General features: G+C 48.4%; 1 protein-coding gene across 2 annotated transcripts in view; it reads right to left on the bottom strand.

Moving 5' to 3' along the window:
* RNF38 (ring finger protein 38) overlaps nucleotides 1-12,589 on the bottom strand; it is a 142,986-nt gene extending 130,397 nt beyond the window's left edge. For both annotated transcript variants that reach the window (XM_062207960.1, XM_062207961.1), the window contains exon 1: nucleotides 12,340-12,589. In XM_062207960.1, the coding sequence (XP_062063944.1) occupies nucleotides 12,340-12,589 (250 nt within the window). The remainder of the gene's footprint in view (nucleotides 1-12,339) is intronic.
* Nucleotides 12,590-13,627: the final 1,038 nt, after the last annotated feature.

Genomic DNA, 13,627 nt, shown 5'->3' with positions numbered 1-13,627 from the left:
AATGGTGATCAATTTGACTTCTATTCAGTCTTTTGTTGTCAAAACTAACTGCTGAGTTGCTGAATTGATCTATAAAGTGAGATGCAGTAAAGCATCCATGGCTAAAACTACAATGACAGGACTATTGGATTCACGTCCCAGATAATGCTCTGAATGGTTGTATCATCCCCGGCAAGTCACTGAACCTCCTTGTTTTCCAGTTTCTTCATCCGTACCCTAAGTATGATAACTGATATCTACCTTTACAGGACTGAATGAGGATTACATTAATTAACCCACAAAAGTACTCAGAACAGAGCCACAGATCTAATAGGCATACAGTAACTGACAACTATTATCTAGATATGAAAAAACAAAAAAGTTGGATTTGGAAAAACTTGAGGACAGGAATTCCAAGCTAAAGTAACAAAGGTACAGAGATAGAAAAGTAACACATGGACTAGTTGTTCTATTTCCCTGGGGAAAACATTCATGAGCATGAAGAGGCATACAACATACAAGGGTACTTCAAAACACTGGGGGCAGAAGGAGCCAGAGGAATATTTGATGATGTGGTTAAGACACCACTTGGGTTGGCCGGCGCCGTGGCTTAACGGGCTAATCCTCCGTCTCGCGGCGCCGGCACACTGGGTTCTAGTCCCGGTAGGGGCGCCGGATTCTATCCCGGTTGCCCCTCTTCCAGGCCAGCTCTCTGCTATGGCCCGGGAAGGCAGAGGAGGATGGCCCAAGTGCTTGGGCCCTGCACCCGCATGGGAGACCAGGAGAAGCGCCTGGCTCCTGGCTTCGGATCAGCGCGATGCACTGGCCGCAGCGGCCATTGGAGGGTGAACCAACGGCAAAAAGGAAGACCTTTCTCTCTGTCTCTCTCTCTCACTTTCCACTCTGCCTGTTTAAAAAAAAAAAAAAGACACCACTTGGGATGTCCCAGAGTTCAAGTCTGGGCACTTGCCCAGTTCCAGCCTCCTGCTAATACATACCCTAGAAGGCAAGAGATACTTGGCACCAGGTACCTGCCACCCAAGCAGGAGACCTGAATGGATTTCCAGGCTCACTGCTTTAGCCCTAGCGTTGCAGGTTTCTGGGGAGTAAACCAGCAGACAGGTCATCTCTGGATGCCTGCATGTGTGCATGTGTGTATCTACCTTTCAAATAAGTAAAAATAAATTTAAAATGTTCAATGTTCATGGAAAACAGTTTAAAGATCAATTTATTTTGGTGCAAAAAATTTTTGAAACCCATATAGCTATTTCATAATACATACTTTTCATGAATTTCTTGACGATCCCTCAAACACATGTATTTCAAATTTTTTGCACTAAATTAAACTTATCTGCTAATTTGACTTTCTACAAACCCCTTATAGCTGAGATTGGAATAATGAAGATGCAATTATGCTGGCCTTGAATGCCATACCAAAAATATACAGCTTTTACATAGAAGGTAGCCACTTAAATTCTGATCTGATAAAATCTGTGCTTCAGCAAGATTAACTGTTGGGCTGGCACTGGGGCAAAGTGGACTAAACCTCCACCTGCAGTGTGGGCATCTCCTAAGGGTGCCGGTTGGTGTCCTGGCTGCTCCACTTCTGATCCAGCTCTCTGCTATGACCTGGAAAAGCAGCAGAAGATGGCCCAACTGCTTGGGCTGCTGTGCCCACATGGGAGACCCAGAAGCTCCTGGCTCCTGACTTCAGAACTGTCCAGCTCTGGCCCTTGCAGCTATTTGAAGAGTGGGCCAGCAAAGGAACGCCCTTTCTCTCTGCCTCTGGCTCTTAAATAAATCAATAAATCTTTTTTAAAAAAAAAGTTATCAAAGTTATCATATGGTATCATTACTACTAACACAATTTTGAAGCTCTCTGCCCTCTTATTAAAGGCTAGCAACTCCAAAAATGCATTTGTTCGCTAACACACTTTCAGAATGTCTCACTTAACTATCGCATATATTGATCATTTCTAAAATTCTAACTGTGTTCAGTACATAGTAGATATTCAATAAATGTTCACTAAAACCACTACTTTTAGTGGCCACCAGAGAGCAGTGAAATATAGTCAGTGGTTATCTCCAAAAGAAATATATACTATAAACAACGCAAAGGAAGTAGCCCACATAAGTTTATAATTGAGCTAAAATGTAAGTCACTACTGAACATACTGGACTAAAATAGGGGTTTGAAAAATAAACCTTATCCTTCATTAAAAGCATATGAAATAGAACCCTAGTGTATTTTTTTTAAAGATTACTTATTTGAAAGGCATGGTGACATTGAGAGAGGGAAGGACACAGAGATCTTACATCTGTTACTTCATTATAGAAATGCCTAAACCAACCAGGACTGGGCCAGGAAGGCACCAGGAGCCAGGAACTCCATCTGGGTCTCTCACATGGTTAACAGAGACTCGAATACTTGAGCACCATCTGCTGCATTCTCATACACATTAGCAGGAAGCTAGACAGAAAGCCGAGAGCTGGGTCTCCAACCAGCACCTTGATCCGGGATGTGGGTGTCCCAAGCAGCAGTTTAACCTGCTGTGCCACAATGCCCACCCTGGTGTATTTACTATTTTTCAATGGACTACTAATGACTAGCAGTCTTATTTGGATACAAGTTTAAGCTAGATTTCCTCAACCTAGGACAAAATCATGCTAGAGAGTAAGAATAAAGATCTAACTCCTGGGGCTGGCGTTGTGGCGTAGCAGGTTAAGCCACTGCTTGCAGTGCCAGCATCCCATATGGGCACCAGTTCAAGACCCGGCTGCTTCACTTCCAATCCAGGTCTCTGCTATGGCTTGGGAAAGCATTAGAAGATGGCCCAAGTGCTTGGGCTCCTGCACCTGCGTGGGAGACCCGCAAGAAGCTCCTGGCTTCGGAACGGCCCAGCTCCAGCCATTACAGCCAACTGGGGAGTGAACCAGCAGATGGAAGACCTTTCTCTCTCTGCCTCTCCTTCTCTAACTCTGACCTTCAAATAAGTAAATAAAAAAAAAAAAATCTAACTCCTGACTTTATGACAAGTAATTAGACAAAGCAGCTGCTTACAATAGCCCAAGGTATCTATAGAGCCATATCATCTACACATTAGAGCAGCAAAAAGGGCCCTTTCCCCAAGTCCTCAATAAGGACTACTACGGATTACCTTGACAAACAATGTTTGCTACATCTCTCTTAAAAATTTTTGTTTGAGATATTAGTAACAAGCAATATAGTAATATTATCACTAGATGATAGCTAGCAGAGCTTAGACAAACATCATGGCATAGAATGTTTGATAAAAGCATTTATTAAGCACAAATACCCAGAATGTTTTTGTTTTGTTTTTATTTGGTGGTAGTAAGGGAAAATCAGTTTCCCAAAAATGTCAGTCAGTCACTGCTTACTTAAACAGAAAAAAACAACAAAAAAAAAAAGATTAGTGGGAGCATCCCCTGGAGAGTAAGAGCAATCAATCATTCTGGCAGCACAAACATAAAGCAAAGTAGACCCAGATTTCTACATACCTTCTTCTAAAATACTTTTCAGTTACAATTGCAGACTAAAAAGTGGGAAAAAAAATAAAAAAAAAGTCCAGGCTCAATCTTCTGCTTTTTTTTTTTAAACCTTCAAGTATCTTGTATTTGAATCTAAAACTAAAACGTATTCACTTGGACACATTCCTGTCAGCATCACCAACAACACTCCATTATCCACTCCGGGATACTGTCTCCAGATGATTTCTAATCCCTGCCTGACTTCTCCCTACCAACAAGTACTAGGATACCATCTTTACCCTGCCTGCCCCCATTTCTTGGTTGTGCTTAGGGAATTATAATTACAGTGATCCCGCCTTTAGAACATCTTCAGAGCACAAAGCTTCTTTGTATGACTCGGGGGTTGGGGGGGGGCACCCTCCAGGCTCCACAGCAAAGGGTGGGTGGTGGCAAGAGAGGAAAAAGAGATGCACCCGCTATGGTGCCCTCAGTTTGGGTTCAACAGTTTATAGGGTTTTACTTGTGAGTGATCAGCCAGGGTTCTGCTCAGTGTCCGTACTCCCTCCTGTGGTGGGTGGATGGGAATGGGGAAGGCCTATTTTAACAGACACAAACACCACCAAGCCCAGAAGGCCAGAGAGCAAAAAGAAGCCAGAAATAGAAAAAAACAAGCACTAGCTGTCCTGAGAACTTCAGTACCTCAAGTAATAGAGTTTCTGACACTCAGGACTACCACTCCAAGGAATCAGAGGTTAGTACTGCATTACAAGCACCCAGTAGATGCCTAAAACATGTATAAGTGGCAGTAAAAAGAAAAAAAAGTCTGGGAGCCAGGACTGTGGCATAGTAGGCTAAGCCTCTGCATGAAGTGCCACCATCCCATATATGGGCACCGGTTGAAATCCGGGCCGCTCTTCTTCTGATCCAGCTCCCTGCTATGGGCTGGGAAAGCAGTTGAAGATGGCCCAAGTCCTTGGACCCCTGCACTCGCGTGGGAGATCTAGAAGAAGCTCTTGACTTCTGGCTTTGAACAGACTCAGCTCCAGCCTGGCTACAATGTGACTTAGTGGATGGAAGACCTTTCTCTGTCTCTCCCTCTCTCCCTCTCTCTCTCTGTAACTCTACCTCTCAAATAAATAATTAAAATCGTTTTATAAAAAATCCATAGGGGCTGGCGCTGTGGCACAGCAGGTTAAAGCCCTGGCCTGCAGCACCAGCATCCCACAGGGGCACAGATTCAAATCCCGACTGCTCCACTTCTGAACCAGCTACCTGCTAATGTGCCTGGGAAAGCGGCAGAGGATGGTCCAAGTCCCTGGGCTCTTGCGCCCATGTGGGAGACCTGAAAAAAGCTCCTGGCTTTCGATCAGCTTAGCTCTGACCATTGTGGCCATTTAGGGAGTGAACCAATGGATGGAAGACCTCTCTACCTCTCTCTGTAACTCTCTTTCAAATAAATAAATCTTTAAAAAAAAAAAATCTATAGGGGCTACCTGCAGTGCCAGCATCCCTTATGGGCACTGGTTCCAGTCCCGGCTGCTCCACTTCTGATCCAGCTCTCTGCTATGGCCTGGGAAAGCAGTAGAAGATGGCCCATGTCCTGGGGCCCCTGCACCTGCGTGGGAAATCTGGAAGAAGCTCCTGGCTTCCAATCGGCACAGCTCCAGGTGTTGCAGCCAATTAGGGAGCGAACCAGCAGATGGAAGACCTTTCTCTCTCTCTGTGCCTCTCCTTCTCCCTGTGTGTAACTCTTTCAAGACATAAATAAATCTTTTTAAAAAATTTTTTAATCTATAAAGACAAATCTATTTTAAAAAGTTTACACAAAACAGTCCAAACTCCCCACAAAAAATACTTTTTTGTTAACTATGAAAAGTCCCATCTCCTATTTGCAAAAGTGATTTGGGAAGGATTACCTATTTTACTCTCAGCCCACCCTTCTTCAATTTAGTCTGAGAAACTGCTCATGGTTTAGTTCTGTGATAATAAAGCAGGTTTCAACAGATCAGCAAGCACCATCTGCAGACAGATCGTGACATGAAAGGTACTGAAGCACAGTGGACAGACAGTAACTTCCCCATCCTAAGGAATACCCCCAAAGCACTAGAGCATGTCCCAGTCCAATTGCAGGCTACTCTTTTTACTATGCATATTTCTTCCTTCCATTTTTCTTTTAACAAAGTCAAATCATTACATTCACAACTCCCTTACATCTACACATATTTTACTACCAAAGCAGAAAATGCAAGGATAGATTTCAGTATCATGACTGAGGGATCTCTGATAAACCCTTGTATAATCCCATCATTTCCTCCTCCACCTGCCCTACATCACTTCAGTTAACTATTCCCATCAGTGCCAAAATAGCACTAACAGCCAGTCAAGCAAACAGGAAAACAACTAAGGGCCATGTGCTTTGGCTTAACGGGTAAAGCCGCTGCCTGCAGCACTGGCATCATTCAAGTCCTGGCTGCTCCACTTCCAATCCAGCTCTCTGCTATGGTCAGGGAAAGCAGAAGATGGCTCAAGTGCTTTGGCTCCTGCACCCGTGTGGGAGACCCGGAAGAAACACCTGGCTCCTGGCTTCAGATCAGCACACTCCAGCCATTGTGGCCATCTGGTGAGTGACCCAGTGGATGGAAAACCCCTCTGTCTCTCTGTAACTCTGCCTTTCAAATGAACATTTGAGTCTTAAAAAAAAGTTTAAAATTTAAAAAAATAAAAACTTAAACAGCTTTGGGTAAGGTCTATAGGTAAGAAAAGTTTCTTCTTGTTTGGACTTGAGACCATCTTTGTAAACATTTTAAGTCTTATTTATATACAATTTCTTCAAGAAAGTCCTTCAGGGACTGTTATATGACCTAGTGACCTAGATGCCACTTGAGACACCTGCATCCCACATCAGAGTGAGTCCCTGGGTACATTACCACACTCCAGCTCCTGACCGGAACTTCCTGCTAAAGCAGACTATGGAAAGAAGCACTGATGGCCCAAGTAGCTGGGTTCCTGCCACACACATGTGAGACCTGGATTGCACTGCAGGCTCCCAAGGCTGAAGTCAGCTTCGTTCACTCTGTGATCATTGAGAGTATCTGGGGAGTGAATCAGAAGATGAGGGCACTCATGCTCCCTCACTCAGTCTCTCAAATTCTTAAAAATTCCTCCCAGACAGAGGAAAAGCACACTAGAACTCTCTATCCATCACCCTCAATAATATCTAAAAATAATAAAGACCACTTCAAATGTACCTTTCCCTTGAGCCCCTAGAACAGTATTTGTCCATGACAACCGTTCTAAAAAACACTCTGCCATTATCTGCAAAAGCAGTAGGAAGTCCAGTCTTGTCCTTGGTTCACACTCATCCTGCCACTCTCTCCAAGAAAAAATGAAACAGCAGGAAACAATCATTTAATGGAAAATACAAATGAGTAAATATTTTCAAAATTGGCTTAAAAGCCTCAGGTCTTCAGAAATTCAGGAATGCTAGTGTAGGATGAATTAGGAGGAGGAAAATGTTACGTTTCCTGCTCAGATTGAGCACTGTAAAACTATAAGAGCAGGAGCTGGCGTTGTGGCATAGCGGGTATAGCTGCCACCTGCAACACCAGCATCCCCTATGGGCGCCAGTTCAAATCCCAGCTGCTCCACTTCTGATTCAGCTCTCTGCTAATGTGCCTGAGAAAGCAGTAGAAGGTAGCCCAAGTGCTTGGGCCCCTGCACCCATGTGGGAGACCTGGAAGCTCCAGCCTCTTCATTTCCATATGGCATTCCCTCGCTCTATCTCTCTCTGTATGTAACTCTACCTTTCTAATAAATAAAAATTAAAAAAAAAAAAAGAATCTAAGAGGGGGCAGCACTGCGGTGTAGTGGGTAAAAGCCGCCACCTGCAGTGCCAGCATCCCATATGGGTGCTGGTTCCAGTCCCAGCAGCTCCACTTCTAATCCAGCTCTAAGCTGTGGCCTGGGAAAGCAATGGAAGATGGCTCAAAGTCCTTGGGCCCCTGCACCCACATGGGAGATCCAGAGGAGGCTCCTGGTTCCTGGCTCCAGATCAGCACAGCTCCAGCCGTTGTGGCCATCTGGAGAGTGAACCAGCAGAAGGAAGACCTCTTTGTCTGCCTTTGCCTCTTTGTAACTCTGCCTTTCAAATAAATAAATATTTTAAAAAAAAAAAAAGTATATAAGAGCAAATGTGGCACACAGATGTTTTTTCTCCTTTACTTACCAGACCACTTCTTCTTTCATTAATGATTCCTCTTATTTCATCTTTCCACAAGTAATGGTATTTTCCAAACAGTTACTCTGAACCTATTTCTCCAGCTTCATAATGAAGTTCACAATTTTAAGCTGAGCTCATTGGTTTATCTGAGCATGGTAATGAACAGCTGTGAGGAGGTGGAGGGGAATGCAATTCCTAGGAAAAGTCCACATGAAGAACTCTTTTGGGGCCCTAAGTCCAGCACCAACCCACCCCTCATCCTACAGTCCTGAATGAGTATGAACAGCACAGTCACAGCTGATTCCGCAACCCCAAAGCTGCAGGGCAGTGCAAGGTCACAGGGTACCTTTGCGAGATTTAGAGAAGATGCCCCTTCTCTGAGGACACACCAGGTCCTCACCAGGTGCTCATCCTGGTAAGTAGAGCACACAACGGTTTCCATCCTGTCCACTCGACACAGGTGTCCTTGTGCTGGGCACAATCTGTACAGTCCCACAGAGCAACACTGCTACAAAATGTACCAGGGCAACTGCAAAGTCAATTTCCAAAAAGCAGAGCCACAACAAAGACAAAAGGGAACTTTACAAATTATCAAAAACTTCAGGGGGCAGGTAAAGCTGCCGCCTGCAGTGCCAGCATTCCAAATGGGCGCAGGTTCAAGTCCCCGGCTACTGCACTCCCAATCCAGCTCTCTACTATGGCCTGGGAAAGCAATAAAAGATGGCCCAGATCCTTGGGCTCCTGCACCTGTGTGGGAGACCTGGGAGAAGCTCCTGGCTTTGGATGGGCACTGCTCCAGCCATTGTGGCCATTTGGAGAATGAACCCGCAGATGGAAGACCTCTCCTTCCCTCCCTCTCTCACTTTCTCTCTCCATCCTCCCTCCCTCTTTCTGCCTCTTGGTAACTCTCCGCCTTTCAAATAAATAAATAAATCTTTAAAAAAAACTTCACATTCGTTAACATAAATTAATTCCTAAACACACTAGGTAGGAGAGAAAAAAAGGTTAGCAGAGAAGGAGAACAAGTCAAGCTAGGAAAAAGGAAACATTTCCAATTTGAGGAATAATCAGTTGCCTCTCCTGAAGACTCACCTCTCTGGTCACAGGTTCCAACAGCTGAAGCACAAATTTAGGTCATAAACTACAGCAATCAGTATCATCTGCAATGGGATGAACCACCACTCTCTTAAAAGACATTATCACATACATTTACCTTTTGGGGTTTACTTTCTCTGCATACACTAATTTCCCTTCTCTTTATACCCACTGTGCTCTTTAACTATAAAACCACATACAATGGACACATGTGGTTAAAGTCTATAAAAGTTGATAAATAGCCCTGGTAGGCAGTTCTCTTAGCTCCTTGAATGAAAATAAGAGTGGGAAGGGCCAGCCTTGTGGCATAGCAGGTAAAGCCGCTGCCTGCAATGCTGGCATCCCATAAAGCGCGGGTTCGTGGCTGCTCCACTTCCAATCCAGCTCCCTGCTAATGGCCTGGGAAAGCAGCGGAGGATGGCCCAAACTGGGCCCCTGCACCCACATGGGAGACCCAGAAGCAGCTCCTGGCTTCAGCCTGGCCCAGCCCTGGCTGTTGAGGCCATCTGGGAAGTGAACCAGAGGTTAGAAGTTCTGTATCTCCCTCTCTGTAATTCTTTCAAATAAACAAATAAATCTGAAAAAAAAAAAAAAAAAAAAGGAAGGGAGGGAGGTAGGGAGGGAGGAAGGAAGGAAGAACTGACCACCTGGATTAAGAGAGGTTTGGCATCCAAAAAATGTTCCACAAAATTATGCTCCACAGAAGAGCCAATCATCACATGGATTCTGGAGGGGCAGAAGAGGGCAGCCTCAGGAACAGCCTGGGGACAAAGCTGGATTGAACTTTAGAGAGCATCAGAATCCACAGAACCACATGTCTGGGTCCCTCCCAACACCTGATAAATCAGAATATCCTGGAGCATTATGTTTTAAAAAGTTCAAACTGTTGAGCTAGGTCCACTAGAAAGTTTAGAAAGAAGGAAATCTCTCAGCAGTTCCAAAATAAGTCATCCATCCCAATACCAGGTTTAACAGATCAGAAAGGGGTGACAAAGGATCACCAGCGTGCATGCCTAACAGGCTGGGCTGGGCTGGAGCCTGCAGCTGGAGTTCCATTATTATGGAACAAAAACTCTGTTTTCTATAAACAAGAAAATGTTTAACATGTCAGAAATATTTCAAGCATCTGAAAAATACTTAGAAAAATCTCTGTACCCTAAACCCAACAGGAGCAAAAAAAAAAAAAAAAAACTTAATTTGTACTCACCTGATTCTGGTTTAAGAGAATATTTCAGGTATAATTAAATCCCTCTGCAAACCCCATCCAATCCCATTCCCCATCTTCTCTTCCAGAGATAATCAGTACTCTGAAGTTAGCATTAGTCGTTCCCATTCATGTTTTTTATACTATTACTACTTATGCACACAGCCACAAACAATATTATTTTGCATATTCTCAGATTTTATACATGTGGAAAGACTATTTAAGAATCATGTGACTTGCTTCCCCACCCCATATTATGTTTTTGAGATTCATTCATTTCAGAACAAATTCACAGTTCTACTACTACACTCAGGTAATATTCAACTGTGTGGGTCTAAAAATGTATGTATACCCCTCTTGGTGGACATCTAAGCTGAATGACCATTCTAGTAGTTGTTTCGTATTTTCTTGGGGCAAGTGTGCAAGAATTTCTTAAGATCCATACCCAGAAATGGACATGTTAGGTACAAGAGCATGCCTGCCCCCCTTCAACCAGACACCAACCACTAGCCTAACATTACTCTCCGAGGTAGATGTACTCATTTACATTCCCATAGCCATATATAAAACTTTATTTACCTGCAATCTTACTATTACAGTCTTTGGTTACCGCAGCATTTAGTTTTTGCCAATCTGATGAGTGTGAAATGGCATCCATTGTTTCAATTTGTATTTCACCACTATAAATCTATGACAAGTAAATATTCCTGCTTTTATATGTTTACCAAATGTGTATCCTACATTTTTAAAAAAATCTAGCCCAACTTGCCTAAATTGGAGCACTTCTTCCCAAAACAAGCAGCCAACAGCAGCCACAAGCCAGAAAGCCGATGTGCAGAAGGGCAGCAAGAAAACAGCTGACTTCAACAAGGAATCATCTTGGACAAAGGGCCTTAATTAATGCATCTGCTAATTAGTCTTTCCCTCCCCTCTTTTGTGGAGCCTTACTACCAAGACAATACTACTGGCACTTGGGGTCTGCATCCTGGGGGTGGGGGGAGCTAAAGCAAGAATGGTTATAAAAGTATCACAACTGATCCTACTTAGAGAAAAGGAAGTAACTGCAGACCAACACGTACACTCAGCCTTGCAAGATATCATCCAACTCTACCACGCTCCTTCCAACTCATCACTGCTCGGCTCCCTCTTTGCAAAAATCCCAATCTTTTTCTCTAGACACCATTCCGTCTCTTCAGCAACCCTTCCATTTCCCCGCCCCCATTCTACAGCTGCTATTTTCCAGCTCCATGGGACAGGCTGCTCTCTCCCTCTAGTTGAGAACTCTCAACTCCTCTCCCATTTCCAAGATGCAACCACATTAAAAGCAATCCACCCAATCACCCACCTCAAACAAAAACGGAAATCCCACGCATTACAGGCCAGGCAGGCGGGCGGGTCGTCCCAATCCTCCCAGCTTCCATCCCCCTTTCCGCCTGGGATGGCTCTTCTTTCTCTGGGACTTCAAGCGCGGTAGGTCCAGACCACAGGAGAAAAAAACTATGGCTTCCTGTGGCATACATGCCTTCCCCAGGGCTACATATGCATTTCTGATTTGGGATGTAAAGGACTCGGGCCATTTGGTTTAAGACACCTACGGGCGTCTCCAGAAAGCGGGCAGGCCTCCTTGCCACTAATTCCAGCAAGACTGGGTTGGTCCGCGCAGCGGCCGGGGAAGGTGGCCTGGCGGAGACCAGGCGCCCCTACAGTGCGAAGTTTCCGGGGCACAGCCCCAAGTACGCAGAAAAGCCTCTCCCCGACTGCACGCCCCGCGCAGGAGGCTCTGCCCTGCGGCTCCCCAGGGCGCCACCAAGCTCCCCAAGGGGCCCCTCTCCGCGGTCCCACCCCACCAGAGATCTTTACTCCTAAGCCAGGCCGAAAAGAGCTGGTGGGTGTGCCAAGGAACAGGGCCTACCCCACCCCCCACTCCCTGGCCAACAGCTCTCGGGGCTGGGGGCTAAGCCTCCTCCCAGCCCCCTCTCCCCGGGGCCCACGCCGGTCCAGGGTGGCCCTGGGTCCCAGCCAGGCTTCCACGCTCACCGGCTCTGTGACCTTGGGCAAGTCACTTCCTCCTCTAAGCCTCAGTTTCCTCCTCTGCGGAGCGGGAGACCCGGGGAGGTCCTGCCCTGCCCACCCTGGGGGAGGGGGCTATACCCACCCGGTGGAAAACGCTTTGTGAACCGCTCCGCGCGGCAAAGACGCAAGGCTCTCAGGGGCTCCGGGCCGGACAAAGCTGACCCGGACAACGCTCCTCCCCCTCGGCGGCTCGGGCGACCGGGCCACAAGTCCCCGGGACCCCTCGCCCCCGGGACGGACCCACGCCCCTCCCCGCCCGGCCCGCTTCTGGACCCCGTACCTGCTCCTGGCGCTCGGCCGCAGGCGCCGCCTCCCTGGGCGCCCGCCCGGAGAGGCCCGTGGCCCGGAGGGCTGAGGCGGTCGGCGGCGGCGGGCTCGGGCCGGGGAGGCGGCGGCGGCGGGGGGCGCGGGCGGCGCGGGGGCCCGAGCTCGGCGGGGCCCGGCCTGGGAGACGACGACTGAGGCTGGAAGTGCGCGGCGGCGGCTGAGGCGGCGGCGGCAGCGACCGCGGCGGCGGCGCTTCCGCTCATGGCGGGGCCGCGGGCAGCGGCTCCGGCTGCGATTCGACTCCGGCGCGGGCGCTGGCTGGGCCCCGGCCGGCGGCAGCGGCAGCGGCGGCGCAGGCGACGGAGGCGGCTCCCGGAGGGGGAGGAGGCGGAGCGGGGAAGCAGCAGCGGCGGTGGTGGTGGTGGTGGTGGTGGTGGTGGTGGCGGCGGCGGCGGCGGCGGCGGCGGAGGGGGCGGGGCCGCCGGAGGGGCGGGGACGCCGAGGCGCCGCGGCCAATGAGCGCCGGGCTCGGCGGCCGCGGCTCTGGGGGCGGGCGGGCGGCGCCGAGGGGTATCCTCAGCGGCAGCGGCTTGCCGAGGCGGGGAGGCCGTGGGCCGGCAGCCCGCGGGGAGAACCCGGCTCTGAGGGCCGCCCCGCCCCTGGCCCGCCCCTGGGGCGCGGCCGAGGGCCTCCGGGGCCAGGCCTGGCTCCGCTGCGCAGCTGCCTCCGGCGCGGTGTTTGCGCCCGCCGCTGTGCTGAGGGCTCGGCCGCGGGAGCTGCTTGCGCTGCACGCTTTTTGTCGCCTCGGCCTCCCTCCTTCGCCTCTTCCCCACGTCGTGGCCACAGCCTCGTCTCGTCACCCTCCCTTGGCTGTTTTCGTCAAAGTTTTAACCTCTCAGACACTTGAGAAACTCTCCCTTCCTTTCTTAGGCCGTGTTTCTGAGGTGAATCAGCCCCCGCGGACGCTGAGAGGAAGGCTGAGGCAGAAAGGGGGAGGGGGGAGGGAGAGAGAGAGAGACGGGAGGCCTCCCCTGAGTCCTGGAGGCCCATCTTGAATTCTGAGCAGAAGCCGGCGCGGCCCGGCCCTGACCCCTGGCGCCTTTCTCTTCCTCCTCCCCATTTTAAATGCCCTCGTTGTTAAAGGACTGGGGGAAACCATCCAACCCGCCTGGGCCTGGGCCTGAAAGGAGAGGCCATGGAGGTGAGGAAGAGCTTCGGGCTATGCTGACGACTTTGCCAGGGGCAGAAGAACTTTGGATCCATGACCCCGTGGCTGCCCTCTCTGTGAATGCGATGGTGTT

Source organism: Lepus europaeus, chromosome 12, assembly GCF_033115175.1.
Source record: "Lepus europaeus isolate LE1 chromosome 12, mLepTim1.pri, whole genome shotgun sequence".
NCBI lineage: Eukaryota > Metazoa > Chordata > Mammalia > Lagomorpha > Leporidae > Lepus > Lepus europaeus.
Note: the sequence above shows the minus strand (reverse complement) of the source record. Positions and strands in the feature narration are given on the sequence as shown.